Source organism: Panulirus ornatus, chromosome 15 (genome assembly GCF_036320965.1).
Source record: "Panulirus ornatus isolate Po-2019 chromosome 15, ASM3632096v1, whole genome shotgun sequence".
Classification (NCBI taxonomy): Eukaryota; Metazoa; Arthropoda; class Malacostraca; order Decapoda; family Palinuridae; genus Panulirus; species Panulirus ornatus.
The window spans coordinates 23,900,195-23,926,202 of NC_092238.1; the positions used below are offsets into that span (position 1 = coordinate 23,900,195).

The 26,008-nt window shown below is 41.4% G+C and overlaps 1 protein-coding gene across 2 annotated transcripts in view; it reads left to right on the plus strand.

Annotated features, from left to right (window-relative positions):
- Cpsf100 (cleavage and polyadenylation specificity factor subunit 2) overlaps positions 1–26,008 on the plus strand; it is a 166,940-nt gene that overhangs the window by 120,400 nt on the left and 20,532 nt on the right. For both annotated transcript variants that reach the window (XM_071670573.1, XM_071670574.1), the window contains 3 exons: positions 9,843–9,964; positions 11,940–12,092; positions 19,315–19,453. In XM_071670573.1, coding sequence (XP_071526674.1) covers positions 9,843–9,964; positions 11,940–12,092; positions 19,315–19,453 — 414 coding nt within the window. The remainder of the gene's footprint in view (positions 1–9,842; positions 9,965–11,939; positions 12,093–19,314; positions 19,454–26,008) is intronic.

Consider the following 26,008-nt stretch of genomic DNA (forward strand, 5'->3'; position numbering starts at 1 on the left):
ATACAACATTGTTGGAACCACTATTCCTTCAAACATACCCATTTTTGCTTTCCGGGATAATGTTCTCGACTTCCACACATTTTTCAAGGCTCCCAAAATTTTTGCCCCCTCCCCCACCCTATGATCCACTTCCGCTTCCATGGTTCCATCCGCTGACAGATCCACTCCCAGATATCTAAAACACTTCACTTCCTCCAGTTTTTCTCCATTCAAACTCACCTCCCAATTGACTTGACCCTCAACCCTACTGTACCTAATAACCTTGCTCTTATTCACATTTACTCTTAACTTTCTTCTTCCACACACTTTACCAAACTCCGTCACCAGCTTCTGCAGTTTCTCACATGAATCCGCCACCAGCGCTGTATCATCAGCGAACAACAACTGACTCACTTCCCAAGCTCTCTCATCCCCAACAGACTTCATACTTGCCCCTCTTTCCAAGACTCTTGCATTTACCTCCCTAACAACCCCATCCATAAACAAATTAAACAACCATGGAGACATCACACACCCCTGCCGCAAACCTACATTCACTGAGAACCAATCACTTTCCTCTCTTCCTACACGTACACATGCCTTACATCCTCGATAAAAACTTTTCACTGCTTCTAACAACTTGCCTCCCACACCATATATTCTTAATACCTTCCACAGAGCATCTCTATCAACTCTATCATATGCCTTCTCCAGATCCATAAATGCTACATACAAATCCATTTGCTTTTCTAAGTATTTCTCACATACATTCTTCAAAGCAAACACCTGATCCACACATCCTCTACCACTTCTGAAACCACACTGCTCTTCCCCAATCTGATGCTCTGTACATGCCTTCACCCTCTCAATCAATACCCTCCCATATAATTTACCAGGAATACTCAACAAACTTATACCTCTGTAATTTGAGCACTCACTCTTATCCCCTTTGCCTTTGTACAATGGCACTATGCACGCATTCCGCCAATCCTCAGGCACCTCACCATGAGTCATACATACATTAAATAACCTTACCAACCAGTCAACAACACAGTCACCCCCTTTTTTTATAAATTCCACTGCAATACCATCCAAACCTGCTGCCTTGCCGGCTTTCATCTTCCGCAAAGCTTTTACTACCTCTTCTCTGTTTACCAAATCATTTTCCCTAACCCTCTCACTTTGCACACCACCTCGACCAAAACACCCTATATCTGCCACTCTGTCATCAGACACATTCAACAAACCTTCAAAATACTCATTCCATCTCCTTCTCACATCACCACTACTTGTTATCACCTCCCCATTTACGCCCTTCACTGAAGTTCCCATTTGCTCCCTTGTCTTACGCACCCTATTTACCTCCTTCCAGAACATCTTTTTATTCTCCCTAAAATTTACTGATAGTCTCTCACCCCAACTCTCATTTGCCCTTTTTTTCACCTCTTGCACCTTTCTCTTGACCTCTTGTCTCTTTCTTTTATACTTCTCCCACTCAATTGCATTTTTTCCCTGCAAAAATCGTCCAAATGCCTCCCTCTTCTCTTTCACTAATACTCTTACTTCTTTATCCCACCACTCACTACCCTTTCTAAACAGCCCACCTCCCACTCTTCTCATGCCACAAGCATCTTTTGCGCAATCCATCACTGATTCCCTAAATACATCCCATTCCTCCCCCACTCCCCTTACTTCCATTGTTCTCACCTTTTTCCATTCTGTACACAGTCTCTCCTGATACTTCCTCACACAGGTCTCCTTCCCAAGCTCACTTACTCTCACCACCTTCTTCACCCCAACATTCACTCTTCTTTTCTGAAAACCCATACTAATCTTCACCTTAGCCTCCACAAGATAATGATCAGACATCCCTCCAGTTGCACCTCTCAGCACATTGACATCCAAAAGTCTCTCTTTCGCACGCCTGTCAATTAACACGTAATCCAATAACGCTCTCTGGCCATCTCTCCTACTTACATAAGTATACTTATGTATATCTCGCTTTTTAAACCAGGTATTCCCAATCATCAGTCCTTTTTCAGCACATAAATCTACAAGCTCTTCACCATTTCCATTTACAACACTGAACACCCCATGCATACCAATTATTCCCTCAACTGCCACATATATATAATATTTAGGTTTGCAGCAGGGGTGTGTGATGTCTCCATGGTTGTTTAATTTGTTTATGGATGGGGTTGTTAGGGAAGTGAATGCAAGAGTTTTGGAAAGAGGGGCAAGTATGAAGTCTGTTGGGGATGAGAGAGCTTGGGAAGTGAGTCAGTTGTTGTTCGCTGATGATACAGCGCTGGTGGCTGATTCATGTGAGAAACTGCAGAAGCTGGTGACTGAGTTTGGTAAAGTGTGTGAAAGAAGAAAGTTAAGAGTAAATGTGAATAAGAGCAAGGTTATTAGGTACAGTAGGGTTGAGGGTCAAGTCAATTGGGAGGTAAGTTTGAATGGAGAAAAACTGGAGGAAGTAAAGTGTTTTAGATATCTGGGAGTGGATCTGGCAGCGGATGGAACCATGGAAGCGGAAGTGGATCATTGGGTGGGGGAGGGGGTGAAAATTCTGGGAGCCTTGAAGAATGTGTGGAAGTCGAGAACATTATCTCGGAAAGCAAAAATGGATATGTTTGAAGGAATAGTGGTTCCAACAATGTTGTATGGTTGCGAGGCGTGGGCTATGGATAGAGTTGTGCGCAGGAGGGTGGATGTGCTGGAAATGAGATGTTTGAGGACAATGTGTGGTGTGAGGTGGTTTGATCGAGTAAGTAATGTAAGGGTAAGAGAGATGTGTGGAAATAAAAAGAGCGTGGTTGAGAGAGCAGAAGAGGGTGTTTTGAAATGGTTTGGGCGCATGGAGAGAATGAGTGAGGAAAGATTGACCAAGAGGATATATGTGTCGGAGGTGGAGGGAACGAGGAGAAGTGGGAGACCAAATTGGAGGTGGAAAGATGGAGTGAAAAAGATTTTGTGTAATCGGGGCCTGAACATGCAGGAGGGTGAAAGGAGGGCAAGGAATAGAGTGAATTGGATCGATGTGGTATACCGGGGTTGACGTGCTGTCAGTGGATTGAATCAAGGCATGTGAAGCGTCTGGGGTAAACCATGGAAAGCTGTGTAGGTATGTATATTTGCATGTGTGGATGTATGTATATACATGTGTATGGGGGTGGGTTGGGTCATTTCTTTCGTCTGTTTCCTTGCGCTACCTCGCAAACACGGGAGACAGAAGATATATGTGTGTATATGTATATATATATATATATATATATATATATATTATATATATATATTATATTATACTTTGTCGCTGTCTCCCGCGTTTGCGAGGTATATATATATATATATATATATATATATATATATATATATATATATATATATATATATATATATATATATATACATACACATATATATATATATATATATATATATATATATATATATATATATATATATATATATATATATATAGGGGATAGGGGATAGGGGAGAAAGAATACTTCCCATGTATTCCCTGTGTGTTGTAGAAGGCGACTAAAAGGGAAGGGAGCGGGGGGCTGGAAATCCTGTCATTAGTTTATTTTAGATTTTCGAAATAAAAGAGCGGGTAGAGAGCGGGCAGGGGGTTTGAATTCTAGGCGCAGTGCATCTGTATTAGACGGACTCACAATGCAGGGAATATGGTCGGTAGATGGAAAAAAGAAAGTATGAAGTTGAATAATGTGCGGGTGTAGTGGATTTAAATAGATTGTTATTGGGGTTGGCTTCCTACGGAGGTTCCTAAGTGGCGAATAGAGTAATGGATCGATGGAACGGATTAGTGTGTAATGACTTAATAAGTATGTAAAGTTCTGTGTTACTTGGTAAGCTGGCTAGCTATGATCGCAGTGTGTGGAAACGATGAAGAATGGTCAATCGCTGTATACACAAATATTTACGTTACCTATGCACTCGCAAACAGGGAGACAAGATAATGATATCATATATAAGATATATAATATAATATATGTATATATATATATTACTTATGCTATATTCATCACATATTTGCATATAAGATAACAAACTGCCTCATACAACACCGCGTTCCATATAACTAAACTATCACCATATAGGTTATGCCTATATATGTAATATAATGCATACAAATATACATACATATATACTATTATGTATAATATACACGTATAACATACACATATATAATATAATAACATGACGATTGTATAGGGTTGCGTTAATACTCCTGTTTCCCTGTTGGAAGGAGACAAAAGGGAGGCACGGCTGGACAATCCTCCATCTTTATTTTTAATTCCAAAGAGAATAGAGAAGTTCTAGTATATTCCTCAAGAGATCTGAGTTCAAACCATACATCCCATGTTAGGGGTGGGTCATGCATTAATGAAAAACAAAACAGTTTTAATGTATGATGCGGTTGATTATGGTATATATGTGTATGTGGTGTTAGAGCTTCCTCGTGTGCATTGCGCATCGTAGGGAGCATAATATGATTACATGCTGTAATAAATGTATGTATTTTTATGTAATTAAGATCTAATGCGCTAGCTTCCCACTTAGTTCAGGTAAACGTATGAAAGAGGTTCTAACCACTAATTACTGAAAATATTTATGAAGCCTATTATGCCATTATTAAATATCACACAATTTTTTAATTATTACTTTACAGTGAGTATACATATATGAATGTGTACATTTAATTAGGCTTCATCCTTCCATCACCACACTGCACAAGGCAAACAGCAGCGACAGGATACAAACAAAACTACTCCCACAATCCCGTGTGCGAGGTAGCTAAAGGGAGGAGCGAGGGTGAAATCCTCCCACATTTTATTCATTTATTTTTTTTTTTTTATTATCTGTATACAACAAACAAGCATAAAAAGAAAATCAACTTGCTGCGATAGTCCTGTGGTACTCCCTCAAGGAAACAGCATTGTGCTCACGCTTAGCATAGCTATCAATATGCATATTACATAGATAACATTAACGATACATACATATACATACAAACATTACATATTCACACATTACATGCTTCATACTTCCCATCCTTCATCCTGCCCACACAACGCACCACAGCAAACAACACACACACACACACACACACACACACACCACACACACACACACACACCACACACACACCCAGTGAGGTAGTGCCTGGAAAAGGTACATAAATGCCCATACACACACGTATACATACAAATACATGTACGCATCAACATATACATACACAGACATACATACACATGAACATATTCATACTTGCTTGCCTTCATCCACTCCTGTGTCTACCCCGTCTCACAGGAAACAGCATCGCTGCCCCCTGCTTTAGCAAGTCAGCACCAGGAAAATAGACAAAAAATGCCACATCTGTTCACGATCAGTCTCTAGCTGTCATGTGTAATGCACTGAAAGCACAGCTCCTATCCACATCCTGTCTCCAAGACCTTTCCATGGTTTAACCCAGACGTTTCACATGCCCTGGTTCAGTCCACTGATAGCACATCAACCCTGGTATACCACATTGTTCCGATTGACTCTATTCCTTGCATGTTTCTCCTCCTCCTGTATGTTCGGTCCTCAGTCGCTCAAAATCATTTTCACTCCATCCCTCCACCTCCAGTTTGGTCTCCCACTTTTCCTTGTTCCCTCCACCTTTGATACATATATCCTCTTTGTCAATCTTTCCTCACTCATTTTCTCCATATTTTCAATACTCCCTCTTCTGCTCTCTCAACCACACTCTTTATATATCCACACAGGGGAAGAGTGGTTTGGGAATGTCTGGGGAGTAAAGTCAGGGGTTAGTGAGAGGACAAGAGCAAGGGATGGAGTAGCAATACTCCTGAAACAGGAGTTCTGGGAGTATGTGATAGAATGTAAGAAAGTAAATTCTCGATTAATATGGGTAAAACTGAAAGTTGATGGAGAGAGGTGGGTGATTATTGGTGCATATGCACCTGGGCATGAGAAGAAAGATCATGAGAGGCAAGTGTTTTGGGAGCAGCTGAATGAGTGTGTTAGTGGTTTTGATGCACGAGACCGGGTTATAGTGATGGGTGATTTGAATGCAAAGGTGAGTAATGTGGCAGTTGAGGGAATAATTGGTATACATGGGGTGTTCAGTGTTGTAAATGGAAATGGTGAAGAGCTTGTAGATTTATGTGCTGAAAAAGGACTGATGATTGGGAATACCTGGTTTAAAAAGCGAGATATACATAAGTATACTTATGTAAGTAGGAGAGATGGCCAGAGAGCGTTATTGGATTACGTGTTAATTGACAGGCGTGCGAAAGAGAGACTTTTGGATGTTAATGTGCTGAGAGGTGCAACTGGAGGGATGTCTGATCATTATCTTGTGGAGGCTAAGGTGAAGATTTGTATGGGTTTTCAGAAAAGAAGAGTGAATGTTGGGGTGAAGAGGGTGGTGAGAGTAAGTGAGCTTGGGAAGGAGACCTGTGTGAGGAAGTACAAGGAGAGACTGAGTACAGAATGGAAAAAGGTGAGAACAATGGAAGTAAGGGGAGTGGGGGAGGAATGGGATGTATTTAGGGAATCAGTGATGGATTGCGCAAAAGATGCTTGTGGCATGAGAAGAGTGGGAGGTGGGTTGATTAGAAAGGGTAGTGAGTGGTGGGATGAAGAAGTAAGAGTATTAGTGAAAGAGAAGAGAAAGGCATTTGGACGATTTTTGCAGGGAAAAAATGCAATTGAGTGGGAGATGTATAAAAGAAAGAGACAGGAGGTCAAGAGAAAGGTGCAAGAGGTGAAAAAAAGGGCAAATGAGAGTTGGGGTGAGAGAGTATCATTAAATTTTAGGGAGAATAAAAAGATGTTCTGGAAGGAGGTAAATAAAGTGCGTAAGACAAGGGAGCAAATGGGAACTTCAGTGAAGGGCGCAAATGGGGAGGTGATAACAAGTAGTGGTGATGTGAGAAGGAGATGGAGTGAGTATTTTGAAGGTTTGTTGAATGTGTTTGATGATAGAGTGGCAGATATAGGGTGTTTTGGTCGAGGTGGTGTGCAAAGTGAGAGGGTTAGGGAAAATGATTTGGTAAACACAGAAGAGGTAGTGAAAGCTTTGCGGAAGATGAAAGCCGGCAAGGCAGCAGGTTTGGATGGTATTACAGTGGAATTTATTAAAAAAGGGGGTGACTGTATTGTTGACTGGTTGGTAAGGTTATTTAATGTATGTATGACTCATGGTGAGGTGCCTGAGGATTGGCGGAATGCGTGCATAGTGCCATTGTACAAAGGCAAAGGGGATAAGAGTGAGTGCTCAAATTACAGAGGTATAAATTTGTTGAGTATTCCTGGTAAATTATATGGGAGGGTATTGATTGAGAGGGTGAAGGCATGTACAGAGCATCAGATTGGGGAAGAGCAGTGTGGTTTCAGAAGTGGTAGAGGATGTGTGGATCAGGTGTTTGCTTTGAAGAATGTATGTGAGAAATACTTAGAAAAGCAAATGGATTTGTATGTAGCATTTATGGATCTGGAGAAGGCATATGATAGAGTTGATAGAGATGCTCTGTAGAAGGTATTAAGAATATATGGTGTGGGAGGAAAGTTGTTAGAAGCAGTGAAAAGTTTTTATCGAGGATGTAAGGCATGTGTACGTGTAGGAAGAGAGGAAAGTGATTGGTTCTCAGTGAATGTAGGTTTGCGGCAGGGGTGTGTGATGTCTCCATGGTTGTTTAATTTGTTTATGGATGGGGTGGTTAGGGAGGTAAATGCAAGAGTTTTGGAAAGAGGGGCAAGTATGAAGTCTGTTGGGGATGAGAGAGCTTGGGAAGTGAGTCAGTTGTTCGCTGATGATACAGCGCTGGTAGCTGATTCATGTGAGAAACTGCAGAAGCTGGTGACTGAGTTTGGTAAAGTGTGTGGAAGAAGAAAGTTAAGAGTAAATGTGAATAAGAGCAAGGTTATTAGGTACAGTAGGGTTGAGGGTCAAGTCAATTGGGAGGTGAGTTTGAATGGAGAAAAACTGGAGGAAGTGAAGTGTTTTAGATAGCTGGGAGTGGATCTGGCAGCGGATGGAACCATGGAAGCGGAAGTGGATCATAGGGTGGGGGAGGGGGCGAAAATTCTGGGGGCCTTGAAGAATGTGTGGAAGTCGAGAACATTATCTCGGAAAGCAAAAATGGGTATGTTTGAAGGAATAGTGGTTCCAACAATGTTGTATGGTTGCGAGGCGTGGGCTATGGATAGAGTTGTGTGCAGGAGGATGGATGTGCTGGAAATGAGATGTTTGAGGACAATGTGTGGTGTGAGGTGGTTTGATCGAGTGAGTAACATAAGGGTAAGAGAGATGTGTGGAAATAAAAAGAGCGTGGTTGAGAGAGCAGAAGAGGGTGTTTTGAAGTGGTTTGGGCACATGGAGAGAATGAGTGAGGAAAGATTGACCAAGAGGATATATGTGTCGGAGGTGGAGGGAATGAGGAGAAGAGGGAGACCAAATTGGAGGTGGAAGGATGGAGTGAAAAAGATTTTGTGTGATCGGGGCCTGAACATGCAGGAGGGTGAAAGGAGGGCAAGGAATAGAGTGAATTGGAGCGATGTGGTATACCAGGGTTGACGTGCTGTCAGTGGATTGAATCAAGGCATGTGAAGCGTCTGGGGTAAACCATGGAAAGCTGTGTAGGTATGTATATTTGCGTGTGTGGACGTATGTATATACATGTGTATGGGGGGGGTTGGGCCATTTCTTTCGTCTGTTTCCTTGCGCTACCTCGCAAACGCGGGAGACAGCGACAAAGTATAATAAATAAATAAATAAATCTCTCTTACCCTTTAATTACTTACTCAATCACGCCAACTCACACCACATATTGTCTTCAAACATTTCATTTTCAACACATCCACTTACATATTCATATCAATATTATTATTTATTTGCTTTGTCGCTGTCTCCCGCATTAGCGCAAGGAAACAGATGAAAGAATGGCCCAACCCACCCACATACACGTGTATACATACACGTCCACAAATGCATATATACATATCTATACATCTCAACGTATACATATATATATATACACACACAGACATATACATATATACACATATACATAATTCATACTGTCTGCCTTTATTCATTCCCATCGCCACCCCGCCACACATGAAGTAACAACACCCTTCCCCCTCATGTGCGCGAGGTAGCTCTAGGAAAAGACAACAAAGGCCACATTCGTTCACACTCAATCTCTAGCTGTCATGTAATAATGCACCAAAACCACAGCTCCCTTTCCACATCCAGGCCCCACAGAACTTTCCATGGTTTACCCCAGACGCCTCACATGCCCTGGTTCAATCCATTGACAGCACGTCGACCCTGGTATACCACATCATTCCAATTCACTCTATTCCTTGCACGCCTTTCACCCTCCTGCATGTTCAGGCCCTTATCACTCAAAATCTTTTACACTCCATCTTTCCACACACATACTTACTCATAAACAGACTTATACATATTTACACATTCATACTTGCTTGCCTTCGTCCATTCCTGTTGCCATCCCGCCCTACAGGAAACAGCATCACCACCCCGTGTCAGCGAGGTAGCACCAGGAAAACAGACAAAAAAAGGCAACATTCATTCACTCAGCCTGAGCCAGGTACCTATTTTATCGACGAACCTCTAGGGGTGGATGAACAGTTGTTTTGATTGTGGACTAACTGCCACAACCAGGATTTGAACCTATGCGGTCGACTCTGGGCGGCTCATGAATGCGTCATGTCCAGGAATGCTACATTCATTTTTTGGGTAATGGGGTACTAATGTCACTCAAAAATACATATAGTATGTAATGTGTTCACCATTTCAGATATGGAAGAGGCACCAACTAAATGTGTATCACAGACAGTGACAGTAAGAGTTGCAGCCCAGGTGCACTTCATTGACTTTGAGGGTCGCAGTGATGGTGAAAGTATACGCAAGATTGTGGAGGTGAGATCATTCATACTCTTTCTTTGTATCAGGCAGAGTGTTACAGCATTTTGCATTTGTGTTTTTTGTGTTAAATCAAGCTACCTTCCATGAAATTCAAAATATCAAGCAATGGAATGTTATACATTTCTCTGGTCTTGTCAACTAATCGCACTTATGCTCCTTCTGTTCTACAGTAGATTTTTTCTTTTTTTTTTTTCCACATCCTTTTTATCATATGTCTATACCCATTGTTACTTTCATATTTTTGTGGCATTTTTTTAGTCAAGTTCACTCACAATCAAAAGATCCTCCCTACTCATATCCAGCTATGACAGTGCTGTGTGGTAATGAGGTTCAGAAGTATAATTGTGACTGCCTGTCCACTACTCAGAAGCAATATTTTGAACTTGAGGTCATTTAGTTTTTGTTTGGTTATGTACTTATACCCCTTTACCTATAGCTCTTTAATGCCGTGAAGATTTAAAATTTTTACATTTCACATCATGCCTTGCAACCGTATCATATTGTTAGGAATACTATTCCTTTAAACATACCCATTTTTGCCCTCCCAGATAATGGTCTCTCCATACATTTTTCAGTGCTCCTAGAACTTTTGCCCGTGCCACAACTGTGACTCACTTCTGCTTCGGTTACATTCACTGCCATGTCCTCTCTGAAATATCTAAAAACACTTCGCTTCCTCTGATTTTTTTCAGTTTTAATTTACATCTCAGTTTACTTGTCCCTCAACCATGCAAAGGAGGTTGGATGTGTTGGAAATGAAATTTTTGAGGACAGTGTGTGGTGTGAAGTGGTTTGATCAAGTAAGTAGTGAAAGGGTAAAAGACATGTATGGTAACAAAAAGAGTGTGGTTGAGAGAGCAGAATAAGGTGTGTTGAAATGGTTTGGATGTATGGAGAGAATGATTGAGGAAAGGTTGACAAAGAGGTTATATGTGCCAGAAGTGGAGGGAACAAGAACAGGGAGATCGAACTGGAGGTGGCAGGATGGAGTGAAAATGTTTTAGAGTGATTTGGGCCTGAACATGCAGGAGGTTGAAAGGCATGCACGGAATTAAGTGAATTTAAACAGTGTGGTACACTGGGGTCAGCATGATGTCAGTGGACTGAACCAGGCATGTGAAATGTCCAGGATAAACCTAGGAAATTATATGGGAGAGTATTGATTGAGAGGGTGAAGGCATGTACAGAGCATCAGATTGGGGAAGAGCAGTGTGGTTTCAGAAGTGGTAGTATTCATGAATTGCCCCAAGATGAGAAATGACAGGGAGGGTGCATTTGTGATGAGTACATGAGATGGTAAGAAATGACTTCAGGAGAATAGAAGTAGTGGATTGTTATGAAAGGATGTAAAATGTATGAAAGGGTGAAGTGATGATGGTATGTTTGATATGGAAAGATGCAAAATGGATGAAAGGATGATGTGAAGACTGTATGCCAGGAGAGAGTGAAAAATGGCAAGATGGATGTAGTAGCAGTAATGGCTGGCTTTCATAGAATGAGAATTGGTTGGTAAGGATTCATTAGTGGTTGTCATGTAAAAGTAGGAAATGGCTGCCGAGTTGCAAAAGTGGTTGTTTGTCATGAGAAGGTGAATAGTGGTGAAAAGGGTTTAGCAGTGTTTGATTGTCAGAGGATGGCAAGAAATAGCTGAAAGGGTGCTGCAACCACTTTGAAGTTTAAGAGATACATAGTGCTGATGCATCAGTCTGCTGTCTTTCTTTTGTTCACAATTTCTTTGTATTCAGTGCCCAGTTTGCCTTCATATGATTGAAATAAGTTAGTATTAAGTTACAACTAACATTGGGAAGAAAAGATGCATATGTTCGACACACATGGTTTCTGCTTAATGACATTTCTTGGTCATAAGACTTCTTTTTCCATTATGTAACCAGTAAGCCTTTTAGATTGTTTGGTCATGTGGGTCTTCATAAAAACTGCAGTATGTGGTCTCTAAGATACCTCACCATAGGCAATGCACCCTCTTCGAGTGATCCTGGTGAGAGGCTCTCAGACAGACTTACAAGCTTTTGCTGAAAACATCCGCAGTATGACACGAGCCAAAGTGTTCACTCCAACTCTTGGACAAGTGGTGAATGCCTCTATGGAGTCCCATATTTACCAGGTAGGTTATTTTAAATGTGATCACTGATTGTCATTCTTTATATCTTTCTTTCTTTCATACTGTTCGTCATTTCCCGCGTTAGCGAGGTAGCGTTAAGATGTACCTAATTATCATTTTATGTTGGACATCTGTTTGTGGAAAACATAATTTAGTGGAATTACCACATAGTAGAACCCAGTTAATCACAAGTATCGGTGGGATGAAGGGGAGTCATCTCTAGGGGAGATATCTCAGCTTAATTGTCACTTAAAGATATTAACAGAATGCCAAGAAACTTACAATGCAATACATATATATTAGTAATCTTACTATATCTCTGATGCTCATTCCCTCTGGGAACTCCCATCAGGAAGTGGCCACAACAAAAGTCTTTTCACATATCCCTGTCCTCACATGCTTCCTCTGCTTTCTTCCTCCATTTCTCTCCAGTACTCTTCCATTCTGTTTTCCCATGCCACAAGTAGTCTTCCTCTCACACCTAACCCCTCTGATTATATTTTTATACTCTTTCCTTGTTAATTCCCATCTTGCATTCTTTTCAAATGCCTAAACCCCCTCAAAATATCATATTGCACCCACTTTTCTGCTTTGTGATTCATTTCCTTTGCATTCCCTCCCTTACCATATCTCTCATACAACCCTCTCGTTACTCTCTTCATTCCATCTAGTCATACCACATGCTTCTCTGAGATAACTCATTTCCACAGCCTGAATTCTTGACCTCTGTGACTCATCCCTTATCCATGTTTCAGCTGCATAGGTCAGGTTCAGGAGGACTTTGCTGTCCATAAATCTTTTTTCTCTTCCGCACTTACACCTCTACCCTTCATTAGTCTATCAAGGGGCCCAGTGACTCTCTTACCCAGTACTGCTCTCCCTTTTATCTCTCCTTCCATATCACCAAACTCCTAGATAGCTTCCTAATGCTTAAATCTGTCACCTCTTCTAGTCCTTATGCTCCCATATCTCTAACACAGTTTGATACACTTTCTTTTCTCACTCCATTAGGCTTTGCAAAATCTATACTTTCACTGTTTCCATTACCTTACTTTAATTTGCAATATTGAACTATTTTGATAGAATATACAGCTTAATTTTTTTAAACATACAGAACAATAAGTAGAGGTAAGTTACATGTTACTTTGATTTCTTTCATTTTTCCATAACTTTACTATTGATATGATTGATTTCCATTGCACTTAAAGGTGTCATATTGAAGGTATACTGTTTGCATAATCATCATCATGAATTGTTTACACTGATGTAGTGGGGCAAGTTAGAACCTGGTGATATCATCACCACCTTGACCACCACCAAAAAAGGCCTCAGTATGTTTAACTATACCTCCAAACTGATACTCATGACAGTACTCAAGTAAGAAACTGCAGGAGTTATTTTCTGATTTGAAACAGTGTGTGAAGGAGAAAGTTGAATATGAGTAAAAGTAAGGTTATTAAGTTTGACAGTGGGACAGTGGAAAGAGACAGATTGGTTGGAATGTGAAGTTCGAATGGAGAGAACCTGGAGGAAGTCAAATTTTTAGATACCTTGGATTGGATATGGCAGCAGATGGAATCTTGACAACTGAAGTAAATCATAGGGTTGATGGTGGGGTACTAAGGTCCTGGGTGCATTAAGGAATGTGTGAAAAGGGAGGTCAGAGTGTGTTCAGGCAAATTTTTTTTCTTTTTCTGCATGTTTGTTTTTCCCAAGTTAACAAGGTAGCATCAAGAACAGATGATTGAGCCTTAGAGGGAAAATCCTCACTTGGCCCCCTTTTCTCTGTATTCTTTTGAAAAAGTAAAACAAAAGGGGAGGCTTTCCACAAGCATGCACGCATCCCACGGGCATGTTTGGAGGTATCGTAGTCATGGTGGTGTTATATGGGTATGAGAGATGGGTCATAGATCACGAAATACTGAAGTGGGTGGATGTGCTAGAAATTAAATGTTTGGGTACATTATATGATTGAGGAGGGTCACTTGAGTAGGAAATTATAGGGTAAGCAAGAGATGTGGTTATAAGAAAAATAGTTATAAGAGAGTTGATGTGCTGAAATGGTTCACATGCATGGAGAGAAATACCATAATGGTGTACATGTTGGATAGTTCGATTAGGCCCAGGTGTCTGTTAAAGCCAACATCCAGTGTTAACATTGTCCGGTATGGTGGGTTTTCACTCTCTTTGGCAATTATATTGCCAATATGTTGCATGACTTGTACAAAAGTATAAAATTGTTGCATACTGAGTGTGAACGAATGTGGCCTTTGTTGTCTTTTCACTAGCGCTTCCTCGCGCACATGCAGGGGGAGGGGGTTGTTATTTCATGTGTGGCAGGGTGGCGACGGGAATGAATAAGGGCAGACAGTATGAATTATGTTATTATTATTATTATTATTTTGCTTTGTTGCTGTCTCCCGCGTTTGCGAGGTAGCACAAGGAAACAGACGAAAGAAAATGGCCCAACCCACCCCCATACACATGTATATACATACATGTCCACACACGCAAATATACATACCTATACATCTCAACGTATACATATATATATTTACACACACAGACATATACATATATACACATGTACATAATTCATACTGTCTGCCTTTATTAATTCCCATCGCCACCTCGCTACACATGAAATAACAATCCCCTCCCCCCTCATGTGTGCAAGGTAGCGCTAGGAAAAGACAACAAAGGCCCCATTCGTTCACACTGTCTCTAGCTGTCATGTAATAATGCACCGAAACCACAGCTCCCTTTCCACATCCAGGCCCCCACAGAACTTTCCATGGTTTACCCCAGACGCTTCACATGCCCTGGTTCAGTCCATTGACAGCACGTCGACCCCGGTATACCACATCGTTCCAATTCACTCTATTCCTTGCACGCCTTTCACCCTCCTGCATGTTCAGGCCCCGATCACTCAAAATCTTTTTTACTCCATCTTTCCACCTCCAATTTGGTCTCCCACTTCTCCTTGTTCCCTCCACCTCTGACACATATATCCTCTTGGTCAATCTTTCCTCACTCATTCTCTCCATGTGACCAAACCATTTCATAACACCCTCTTCTGCTCTCTCAACCACATTCTTTTTATTTCCACACCTCTCTTACCTTTACATCACTTACTCGATCAAACCACCTCAACCACATATTGTCCTCAAGCATCTCATTTTCAGCACATCCACCCTCCTGTGCACAACTCTATCCATAGCCCACGCCTCGCAACCATACAACATTGTTGGAACAACTATTCCATCAAACATACCCATTTTTGCTTTCCGAGATAATGTTCTTGACTTCCACACATTCTTCAACGCTCCGAGAATTTTCGCCCCCTCCCCCACCCTATGATTCACTCCCTCCTTGTATTTTAACTTAATAAAAGGGGAAACAGAAGGAGTCATGTGGGGAGTGCTCATCCTCCTTGAAGGCTCAGATTGGGGTGTCTAAATGTGTGTGGATGTAACCAAGATGAGAAAAAAGGAGAGATAGGTAGTATGTTTGAGGAAAGGAACCTGGTTGTTTTGGCTCTGAGTGAAATGAAGCTCAAGGGTAAAGGGGAAGAGTGGTTTGGGAATGTTTTAGGAGTAAAGTCAGGGGTTGGTGAAAGGACAAGAGCAAAGAAAGAAGTAGCACTACTCCTGAAACAAAAGTTGTGGGAGTATATGATAGAGTGTAAGAAAGTAAACTCTAGATTGATATGGGTAAAACTGAAAGTGGATGTAGAGAGATTGGTGATCATTGGTGCTTATGCACCTGGGCATGAGAAGAAGGATCATGAGAAGCAAGTGTTTTGGGAGCAGCTGAGTGAGTGTGTTAGCAGTTTTGATGCACGAGACTGGGTTATAGTGGTGGGTGATATAAATGCAAAGGTGAGTAATGTGGCAGTTGAGGGAATAATTGGTGTACATGGGGTGTTCATTGTTGTAAATGGAAATGGTGAAGGGCTTGTAGATTTGTTTGCTGAAAAAGGACTGATGATTGGGAATATCTCTTTCAAAAAGAGAGTGTACATATGTAAGTAGGAGAGATGGCCAGAGAGCATTATTGGATTATGTGTTAATTGATAGGCGCTTGAAAGAAAGACTTTTGGATGTTACTGTGGTGAGAGATGCAACTGGAGGGATGTCTGATCATTATCTTTTAGAGGCGAAGGTGAAGATTTGTTGAGGTTTTCAGAAAAGAAGAGAGAATGTTGGGGTGAAGAGAGTGGTGAGAGTAAGTGAGCTTGGGGAGGAGACTTGTGTGAGGAAGTACCAGGAGAGACTGAGTGCAGAATGGAAAAAGATGAGAGCAAAGGGCATAAGGGGAGTGGGGGAGGAATGGGATGTATTTAGGGAAGCAGGGTTTGCTTGTTTAAAAGATGTTTGTGGCATGAGAAGCGTGGCAGATGGGCAGATTAGAAAGGGTAGTGAGTGGTGGGATGAAGTAAGATCATCAGTGAAAGAGAAGAGAGAGGCATTCGGACAATTTTTGCAGGGAAATAGTGCAAATGAGTGGGAGATGTATAAAAGAAAGAGGCAGGAGGTCAGCAGAAAGGTGCAAGAGGTGAAAAAAAGGGCAAATGAGAGTTAGGGTGTGAGAGTATCATTATATTTTAGGGAGAATAAAAAGATGTTGTGGAAGGAGGTAAATAAAGTGCATAAGACAAAAGAACAAATGGGAACATCAGTGAAGGGGGCTAATGAGGAAGTAATAACAAGTAGTGGTGATGTGAGAAGGCGATGGAGTGAGTATTTTGAAGGTTTGTTGAATGTGTTAGATGATAGAGTGGCAGATATAGGGTGTTTTGGTCGAGGTGATGTGCGAAGTGAGAGGGTCAGAGAGAATGATTTGGTAAACAGAGAAGAGGTAGTAAAAGCTTTGCAGAAGATGAAAGCCGGCAAGGCGGCGGGTTTTGATGGTATTGCAGTGGAATTTATCAAAAAAGGGGGTGACTGTGTTGTTGACTGGTTGGTGAGGATATTCATTGTAGATATGGCTCATGGTGAAGTGCCTGAGGATTGGCGGAATGCATGCATAGTGCCATTGTACAAAGGCAAAGGGGATAAAGGTGAGTGGAGAAAAACTGGAGGAAGTGAAGTGTTTTAGATATCTGGAAGTGGATTTGGCAGTGGATGGAACCATGGAAACGGAAGTGAGTCATAGGGTGGGGGAGGGGGCAAAAGTTCTGGGAGCGTTGAAAAATGTATGGAAGTCGAGAACATTATCTCATAAGCAAAAATGGGTATGTTTGAAGGAATAGTGGTTCCAACAATATTATATGGTTGTAAGGCATGGGCTATAGACAGGGTTGTGCGGAGGAGGGTGGATGTATTGGAAATGAGACGTTTAAGGACAATATGTGGTGTGAGGTGGTTTGATCAAGTAAGTAATGAAAGGGTAAGAGTGTTGTTTGGTAATAAAAAGAGTGTGGTTGAGAGAGCAGAAGAGGGTGTATTGAAATGGTTTGGTCACATGGAGAGAATGAGTGAGGAAAGATTGACAAAGAGGATATATGTGTCAGAGGTGTAGAGAATGAGGAGAAGTGGGAGACCAAATTGGAGGTGGAAGGATGGAGTGAAAAAGATTTTGAGTGATAGGGGCCTGAACATGCAGGAGGATGAAAGGCGTGCAAGGAATAGAGTGAATTGGAATGATGTGGTATACCGGGATGGATGTGCTGTCAATGGATTGAACCAGGGTATGTGAAGCGCCTGGGGTAAACCATGGAAAGTTTTGTGGGATCTGGATGTGGAAAGGGAGCTGTGGTTTTGGTGCATTATACATGACAGCTAGAGATTGAGTGTGAACGAATGTGGCCTTTGTTGTCTTTTCCTAGTGCTACTTTGTGCGCATGTGGGGGAGGGGGTTGTCATTTCATGTGTGGCAGGATGGCGATGGGAATGAATAAAGGCAGCAAGTATGAATTATGTACAAATGTATATATGTATATGTCTGTGTATGTATATGTACATTGGAATGTATAGGTATGTGTAAGTGTGTGTTTGGACATGTATGTATATACGTGTGTGTGGTTGGGTTGAGCCATTCTTTCATCAGTTTCCTTGCACTACCTCACTAACGTGGGAGACAGTGACAAAGTATAATACATATAGATAAATAAAATCTAGAAATATTACAGTATCAAAATGAAAGTTAGATATGCCTGGTGTGTGAGATAGAGTATTTATTCATGAATCTGGAAAATTCAGAAATATGATAGTGCTCAAGATCCCAAGCATTCCAGAATTGTAAAAGTCACCCTGTATTCATCCTGTATATTTTATTCTTAAATGGATATCTGTCTGTCTCCAATCAGTGTGTGTATCCACATATACTCTCCATTTTTCATTTTGTGTTTCAATATTTTTCATATATGATGCTGTATTATAAGTCATCCATCCCTATTCTTTTTATGTTTGACAGTCTTTGGATCAGATAATGACTTAACCATTACACTTTCTGTTTCACAGTTATCTTAGTATCATGGTAGTGAGTTTTTATCTCACTTTTTGTATTGAGATCATAATTAGAATTAGTATCAGCCATATTTTATCGTTATTTTTCACTTACAAAGTTAATTTATTAAAACCCCGGAATGAGACGAGACATACAGAGATAGATTTATCCCCATACAAGGTATGTTTTAAGCGATTCTTCATCCTATATTCAATAAGTCTCAGTCATTCACACTGAACCATCTTCATATAATGTGGTTACTGGATGCCTTTGAATATTAGTCCATACTATTAGTCCATACTATTCTTTTTATGTTTGACAGTCTTTGGATCAGATAATGACTTAACCATTACACTTTCTGCTTCACAGTTATCTTAGTATCATGGTAGTGAGTTTTTATCTCACTTTTTGTATTGAGATCATAATTAGAATTAGTATCAGCCATATTTTATCGTTATTTTTCACTTACAAAGTTAATTTATTAAAACCCTGGAATGAGACGAGACATACAGAGATAGATTTATCCCCATACAAGGTATGTTTTAAGCGATTCTTCATCCTATATTCAATAAGTCTCAGTCATTCACACTGAACCATCTTCATATAATGTGGTTACTGGATGCCTTTGAATATTAGTCCATACTTAATACTCTCATACATTGTTCTCTTTCTATTCCTGACCCTTCTAATACACCATAGGTCTTCCTCCAAGTCAATTCCATATCTTATGATGTAAATGTTATTGGTGAGGGTTATGATGAAATATTTATTTCAGATCAAGCTTGCAGAGTCATTGGTGTCATCACTGATGTTGCAACCTGCAGGCCGTGACATGGAAGTGGCCTGGGTTGATGGCTGTGTTTCTTTTCCTTCAGAAAACATTGATAAAACGGGTGAGGAGGGTGACAGGCAAGGTAGGTTTCTTTCTGAATTTGATGAGTGCCCTGCATTAATTGACAGAGATAGCATAAAAAGGTTTTTGTAATTGTTTTGCACTGTCTATATATCTTTCTCCATCATTGATGCCCATTCCTTTTCTGAACTCCCATCAAGGGGTGGCTATGGCAAAAGAGTCTTGCTTCTCCCCGTCCTTACATGCGTTCCTCATATATGCCATTCCGTGCTTTCTTCCCTCCAGCACTCTTCCACTCTCTTTCTCCATGTCACAAGTGGTCTTCCTCTCATGCCAATCCCTTTGATTATACTGTTATATGCTTCCCTTGTACATCACAATCTTGCACTCTTTCCATGCGCCCAAACTGATTCAAAGTATTACATTTCACCTACTCCACTACTCTGCTATTCATTCCCTTTGCATTCCCTTCCATGATATATATCTCATATGCCCCCTCATTTCTTCACTCCACCTAGTCATACCACATGTTCCTCTCAAATAGCTAATTTCCAAAGCATGGATTCTTGACCTCTGTGACACATTCCATGTCCTTCTTTCAGCTGCAAAGATCAGGTTCGGGAGGAATGTGCTGTCCCTCAATTCTTTCTTCACTTCCATACTTACACCTCTACCCTCTGTTATTATGTTAAGTGACCCAATGGCTCTTCAACCCTGTACTTCTGTTTCCCTCATCTTTCCTTCCATATCAGCAAACTTACCCAAAATTGCTCCTGATTTTATTGTTTTTATTATACATAGTTGCTGTCTTTTGTGTTATCGAGGTAGCGCAAGGAAACAGACGAAAGAATGGCCCAACCCACTCACATATGCATGCATATACATAAACGCCCACACATGCATATATACATGCCAAACATTTCAACATATACATACGTATACATACACAGACATACACATATATACACATGTACATATTCGTAATTGCTGCCTTCATCCATTTCTGTTGCCACCCCACCACACGTGAAACAGCACCCCCTCCCCCCATGTGCGCACGCAAGGTAGCACTAGGAAAAGACAACAAAGGCCACATTCGTTCATTCTATCTCTAGCTGTCGTGCGTAATGCACAGACACCACAGCTCCCTTTCCACATCCAGGCCCCACAAAACTTTCCATGGTTTATCCCAGACGCTTCACATGCCCTGGTTCAATCCATTGGCAGCACATTGACCCTGGTATACCACAATGTTCCAATTCACTCTATTCCTTGCACGCCTTTCACCCTCCTGTATGTTCAGGCCCTGATTGCTCAAACTCTTTTTCACTCCATCCATCCACCTTCGATTTGGTCTCCCACTTCTCCTCGTTCCCTCCACCTCTGACACATATATCCTCTTTGTCAATCTTTCCTCACTCATTCTCTCCATGTGACCAAACCATTTCAGTACACCCTCTTCTGCTCTCTCAACCACGCTCTTATTACCACACATCTCTCTTACCCTTTCATTACTTACTCGATCAAACCACCTCACACCACATATTGTTCTTAAACATCTCATTTCCAACATATCCACCTTCCTCCATTACTTACTCGATCAAACCACCTCACACCACATTTTGTTCTCAAACATCTCATTTCCAACACATCCACCTTCCTCCGCACAACCTTATCTATAGCCCATGCCTCGCAACCATAAAACATTGTTGGAACCACTATTCCTTCAAACATACTCATTTTTGCTCTCCAAGATAATGTTCTCGACTTCCACACATTCTTCAGTGTTCCCAGAACCTTCACCCCCTCCCCACCCTGTGACTCACTTCCGCTCTCATGGTTCCATCCACTGCTAAATCCACTCCCAGATGTATAAAACACTCCACTTCCTGCAGTTTTTCTCCATTTGAACTTATCTCCCAATTAACTTGTCCCTCAAACCTAATGAACCTAATAACCTTGCTCTTATTCACATTTTCTCTCAGCTTTCTTCTTTCACACGCTTTACCAAACTCAGCCACCTGCTTCTGCAGTTTCTCACCCGAATCAGCCACCAGCGCTGTATCATCAGCAAACAACTACTGATTCACTTCCCAAGCCCTCTCATCCACAGGAGACTGCACGCTTGCCCTTCTCTCCAAAACTCTCGCATTCACCTCCCTAACAACCCCATCCATAAACAAATTAAACAACCATGGAGACATCATGCACCCCTGCCGCAAACCGACATTTACTGGGAACCAATCATTTTCCTCTTTTCCTACTCGTACACATGCCTTATATCCTTGATGAAAACTTTTCACTGCTTCTAGCAACTTACCTCCCACACCATATACTCTTAATACCTTCCACAAAGCATCTCTTTCAACTCTATCATATTCCTTATCCAGGCCCATAAATGCTACATACAAATCCATCTGTTTTTCTAAGTATTTCTCACATTTTTCAAAGCTCACACCTGATCCTTACATCCTCTACCACTTCTGAAACAACACTGCTCTTTTTCCCCAATCTGATGCTCTTGTACATGCATTTACCCTCTCAATCAGTACCCCCCTGTATAATTTCCCAGGAATACTCAACAAACTTACACGTCTGTAATTTGAACACTCACCTTTATCCCCTTTGCCTTTGTACAGTGGCACTATGCATGCATTGCACCAATCCTTGGCACTTCATCATGAACCATACATACATTGAATATCCTTACCAACCATCAACAACAGTCACCCCCTTTTTTGATAAATTCCACTGCAATACCATCCAAACCTCCGCCTTGCTGGCTTTCACCTTCTGCAATGCTTTTAATACCTCTTCTCTGTTTACCAAACCATTCTCCCTGACCCTCTCACTTCACACACCACCTCAACCAAAACACCCTGTATCTGTCACTCTATCATCAAACACATTCAACAAACCTTCAAAATACTCACTCCATCTCCTCACTTCACCACTACTTGTTATTTCCTCCCCATTATCCCCCTTCACTGATGTTCCCATTTGTTCTCTTGTCTTACATACTTTATTTACCTCCTTCCAATACATCTTTTTATTCTCCCTAAAATTTAATGATACTCTCTCACCCTAACTCTCTTTTTCACCTCTTGCACCTTTCTCTTGACCTCCTTCCTCTTTCTGTTATACATCTCCCAGTCATTCGTGCTGCTTCCCTGCAAAAATTATCCAAATGCCTCTCTCTTTTCTTTCATTAACAATCTCGCTTCTTCATCCCACCACTCACTACCCTTTCTAATCTGCCCACCTCCCACCTTTCATATGCCACAGGCATCTTTTGCACAAGCCATCACTGCTTTCCTAAATACATCCCATTCCTCCCCCACTCCCCTTACATCATTTGCTCTCACCTTTTTCCATTCTGCACTCAGTCTCTCCTGGTACTTCCTCACACAAGTCTCCTTTCCAAGCTCACTTACTTTCACCACTCTCTTCACCCCAACATTCTCTCTTCTTTTCTGAGAACCTCTACAAATCTTCACCTTTGCCTCCACAAGATAATGATCAGACATCTCTCCAGTTGCCCCTTTCAGCACATTAACATCCAAAAGTCTCTCTTTCACCCGCCTACCAATTGATATGTAATCCAGTAACGCTCTCTAGCCATCTCTCCAACTTAGATACAAAATAGCTCCTGCATGATTATATTCTCCTACCTCTTCCATTCTTTCTCCCCCATATCCACTTTCTTCTTTCACTCTATAGGGTTTTGGAAAATCTATACTTTCAGTTTGTTTCCTTCCAAAACCATCTTTTTGTTTGTTTTTCTTTTTTTTTTTTTTTTTTTGCTTTGTCGCTGTCTCCCGCGTTTGCGAGGTAGCGCAAGGAAACAGACGAAAGAAATGGCCCAACCCACCCCCATACACATGTATATACATACGTCCACACACGCAAATATACATACCTACACAGCTTTCCATGGTTTACCCCAGACGCTTCACATGCCTTGATTCAATCCACTGACAGCACGTCAACCCCGGTATACCACATCGCTCCAATTCACTCTATTCCTTGCCCTCCTTTCACCCTCCTGCATGTTCAGGCCCCGATCACACAAAATCTTTTTCACTCCATCTTTCCACCTCCAATTTGGTCTCCCTCTTCTCCTCGTTCCCTCCACCTCCGACACATATATCCTCTTGGTCAATCTTTCCTCACTCATTCTCTCCATGTGCCCAAACCATTTCAAAACACCCTCTTCTGCTCTCTCAACCACGCTCTTTTTATTTCCACACATCTCTCTTACCCTTACGTTACTTACTCGGTCAAACCACCTCACACCACACATTGTCCTCAAACATCTCATTTCCAGCACATCCATCCTCCTGCGCACAACTCTATCCATAGCCCACGCCTCGCAACCATACAACATTGTTGGAACCACTATTCCTTTAAACATACCCATTTTTGCTTTCCGAGATAATGTTCTCGACTTCCACACATTCTTCAAGGCTCCCAGAATTTTTGCCCCCTCCCCCACCCTATGATCCACTTCCGCTTCCATGGTTCCATCCGCTGCCAGATCCACTCCCAGATATCTAAAACACTTCACTTCCTCCAGTTTTTCTCCATTCAAACTCACCTCCCAATATATATATATTTATTATATTTATTTATTATACTTTGTCGCTGTCTCCCGCGTTTGCGAGGTAGCGCAAGGAAACAGACGAAAGAAATGGCCCAACCCCCCCCCCCATACACATGTATATACATACGTCCACTCATGCAAATATACATACCTACACAGCTTTCCATGGTTTACCCCAGACGCCCCACATGCCCTGATTCAATCCACCGACAGCACGTCAACCCCGGTACACCACATCGCTCCAATTCACTCTATTCCTTGCCCTCCTTTCACCCTCCTGCATGTTCAGGCCCCGATCACACAAAATCTTTTTCACTCCATCTTTCCACCTCCAATTTGGTCTCCCTCTTCTCCTTGCTCCCTCCACCTCCGACACATATATCCTCTTGGTCAATCTTTCCTCACTCATCCTCTCCATGTGCCCAAACCACTTCAAAACACCCTCTTCTGCTCTCTCAACCACGCTCTTTTTATTTCCACACATCTCCCTTACCCTTACGTTACTCACTCGATCAAACCACCTCACACCACACATTGTCCTCAAACATCTCATTTCCAGCACATCTATCCTCCTGCGCACAACTCTATCCATAGCCCATGCCTCGCAACCATACAACATTGTTGGAACCACTATTCCTTCAAACATACCCATTTTTGCTTTCCGAGATAATGTTCTCGACTTCCACACATTCTTCAAGGCCCCCAGGATTTTCGCCCCCTCCCCCACCCTATGATGCACTTCCGCTTCCATGGTTCCATCCGCTGCCAGATCCACTCCCAGATATCTAAAACACTTCACTTCCTCCAGTTTTTCTCCATTCAAACTCACCTCCCAATTGACTTGACCCTCAACCCTACTGTACCTAATAACCTTGCTCTTATTCACATTTACTCTTAACTTTCTTCTTCCACACACTTTACCAAACTCAGTCACCAGCTTCTGCAGTTTCTCACATGAATCAGCCACCAGCGCTGTATCATCAGCGAACAACAACTGACTCACTTCCCAAGCTCTCTCATCCCCAACAGACTTCATAATTGCCCCTCTTTCCAAAACTCTTGCATTTACCTCCCTATACTTATAAACATAAGTAAAAATATAACATCTATACTTTCAGTTTGTTTCCTTCCAAAACCATCTTTTTTTTTTTTACTTATGAATATAAGTAAAAAAAAAACAAAAAGATGGTTTTGGAAGGAAACAAAATGAAAGTATAGATTTTCCTAAACCCTATAGAGTGAAAGAAGAAAGTGGATATGGGGAAGAAAGAATGGAAGAGGTAGGAGAATATAAGCATGCAGGAGCTATTTTGTATGTAAGTAGGAGAGATGGCTAGAGAGCGTTACTGGATTACATATTAATTGGTAGGCGGGTGAAAGAGAGACTTTTCCTATATTTACACATCATAAAACACACTGACAACCTTTTTGCAACTCCTTTCAATCTCAACAAATAATACCTTTCATTACTTACTCAAACCATCCCACACCACATTGTCCTCAAACATTTCATTTCCAACACATACACCCTACTCTGTACAGCCTTATCTATAGCCCCTGTCTCACAACCATACAACATTGTTGGAAATACTATTCCTTCAAACATTCCCATTTTTGCTCTCCAAGATAATGTTTCTCCTTTCACACATTCTTCATTGCTTCCAGAACCTTTGCCCCCTCCCCCACCCTGTGACTCACTTCTGCCTCCATAGTTCCATTTGCTGCTAAATCCACTCCTAGATATCTTAAACAAGTCACTTCCTCCAATTTTTCTCCATTCAAATTTACATCCCAGTTAAAATCTAATAAACCTTGCTCTTATTCACATTTTCCCTCAACTTTCTCCTTTCACACACTTTTCTAAACTCAGTCACCATCTTCTGCAGTTTCTCACTTGAATCAGCCACTAGAGCTGTATCATCAGCAAACAACAACTGATATACTTCCCAAGCCCTATCATCCCCATCTTTTCCTAAAATCCCCATGCCCCTTACTTATTCTTCATTCTTTCACTTC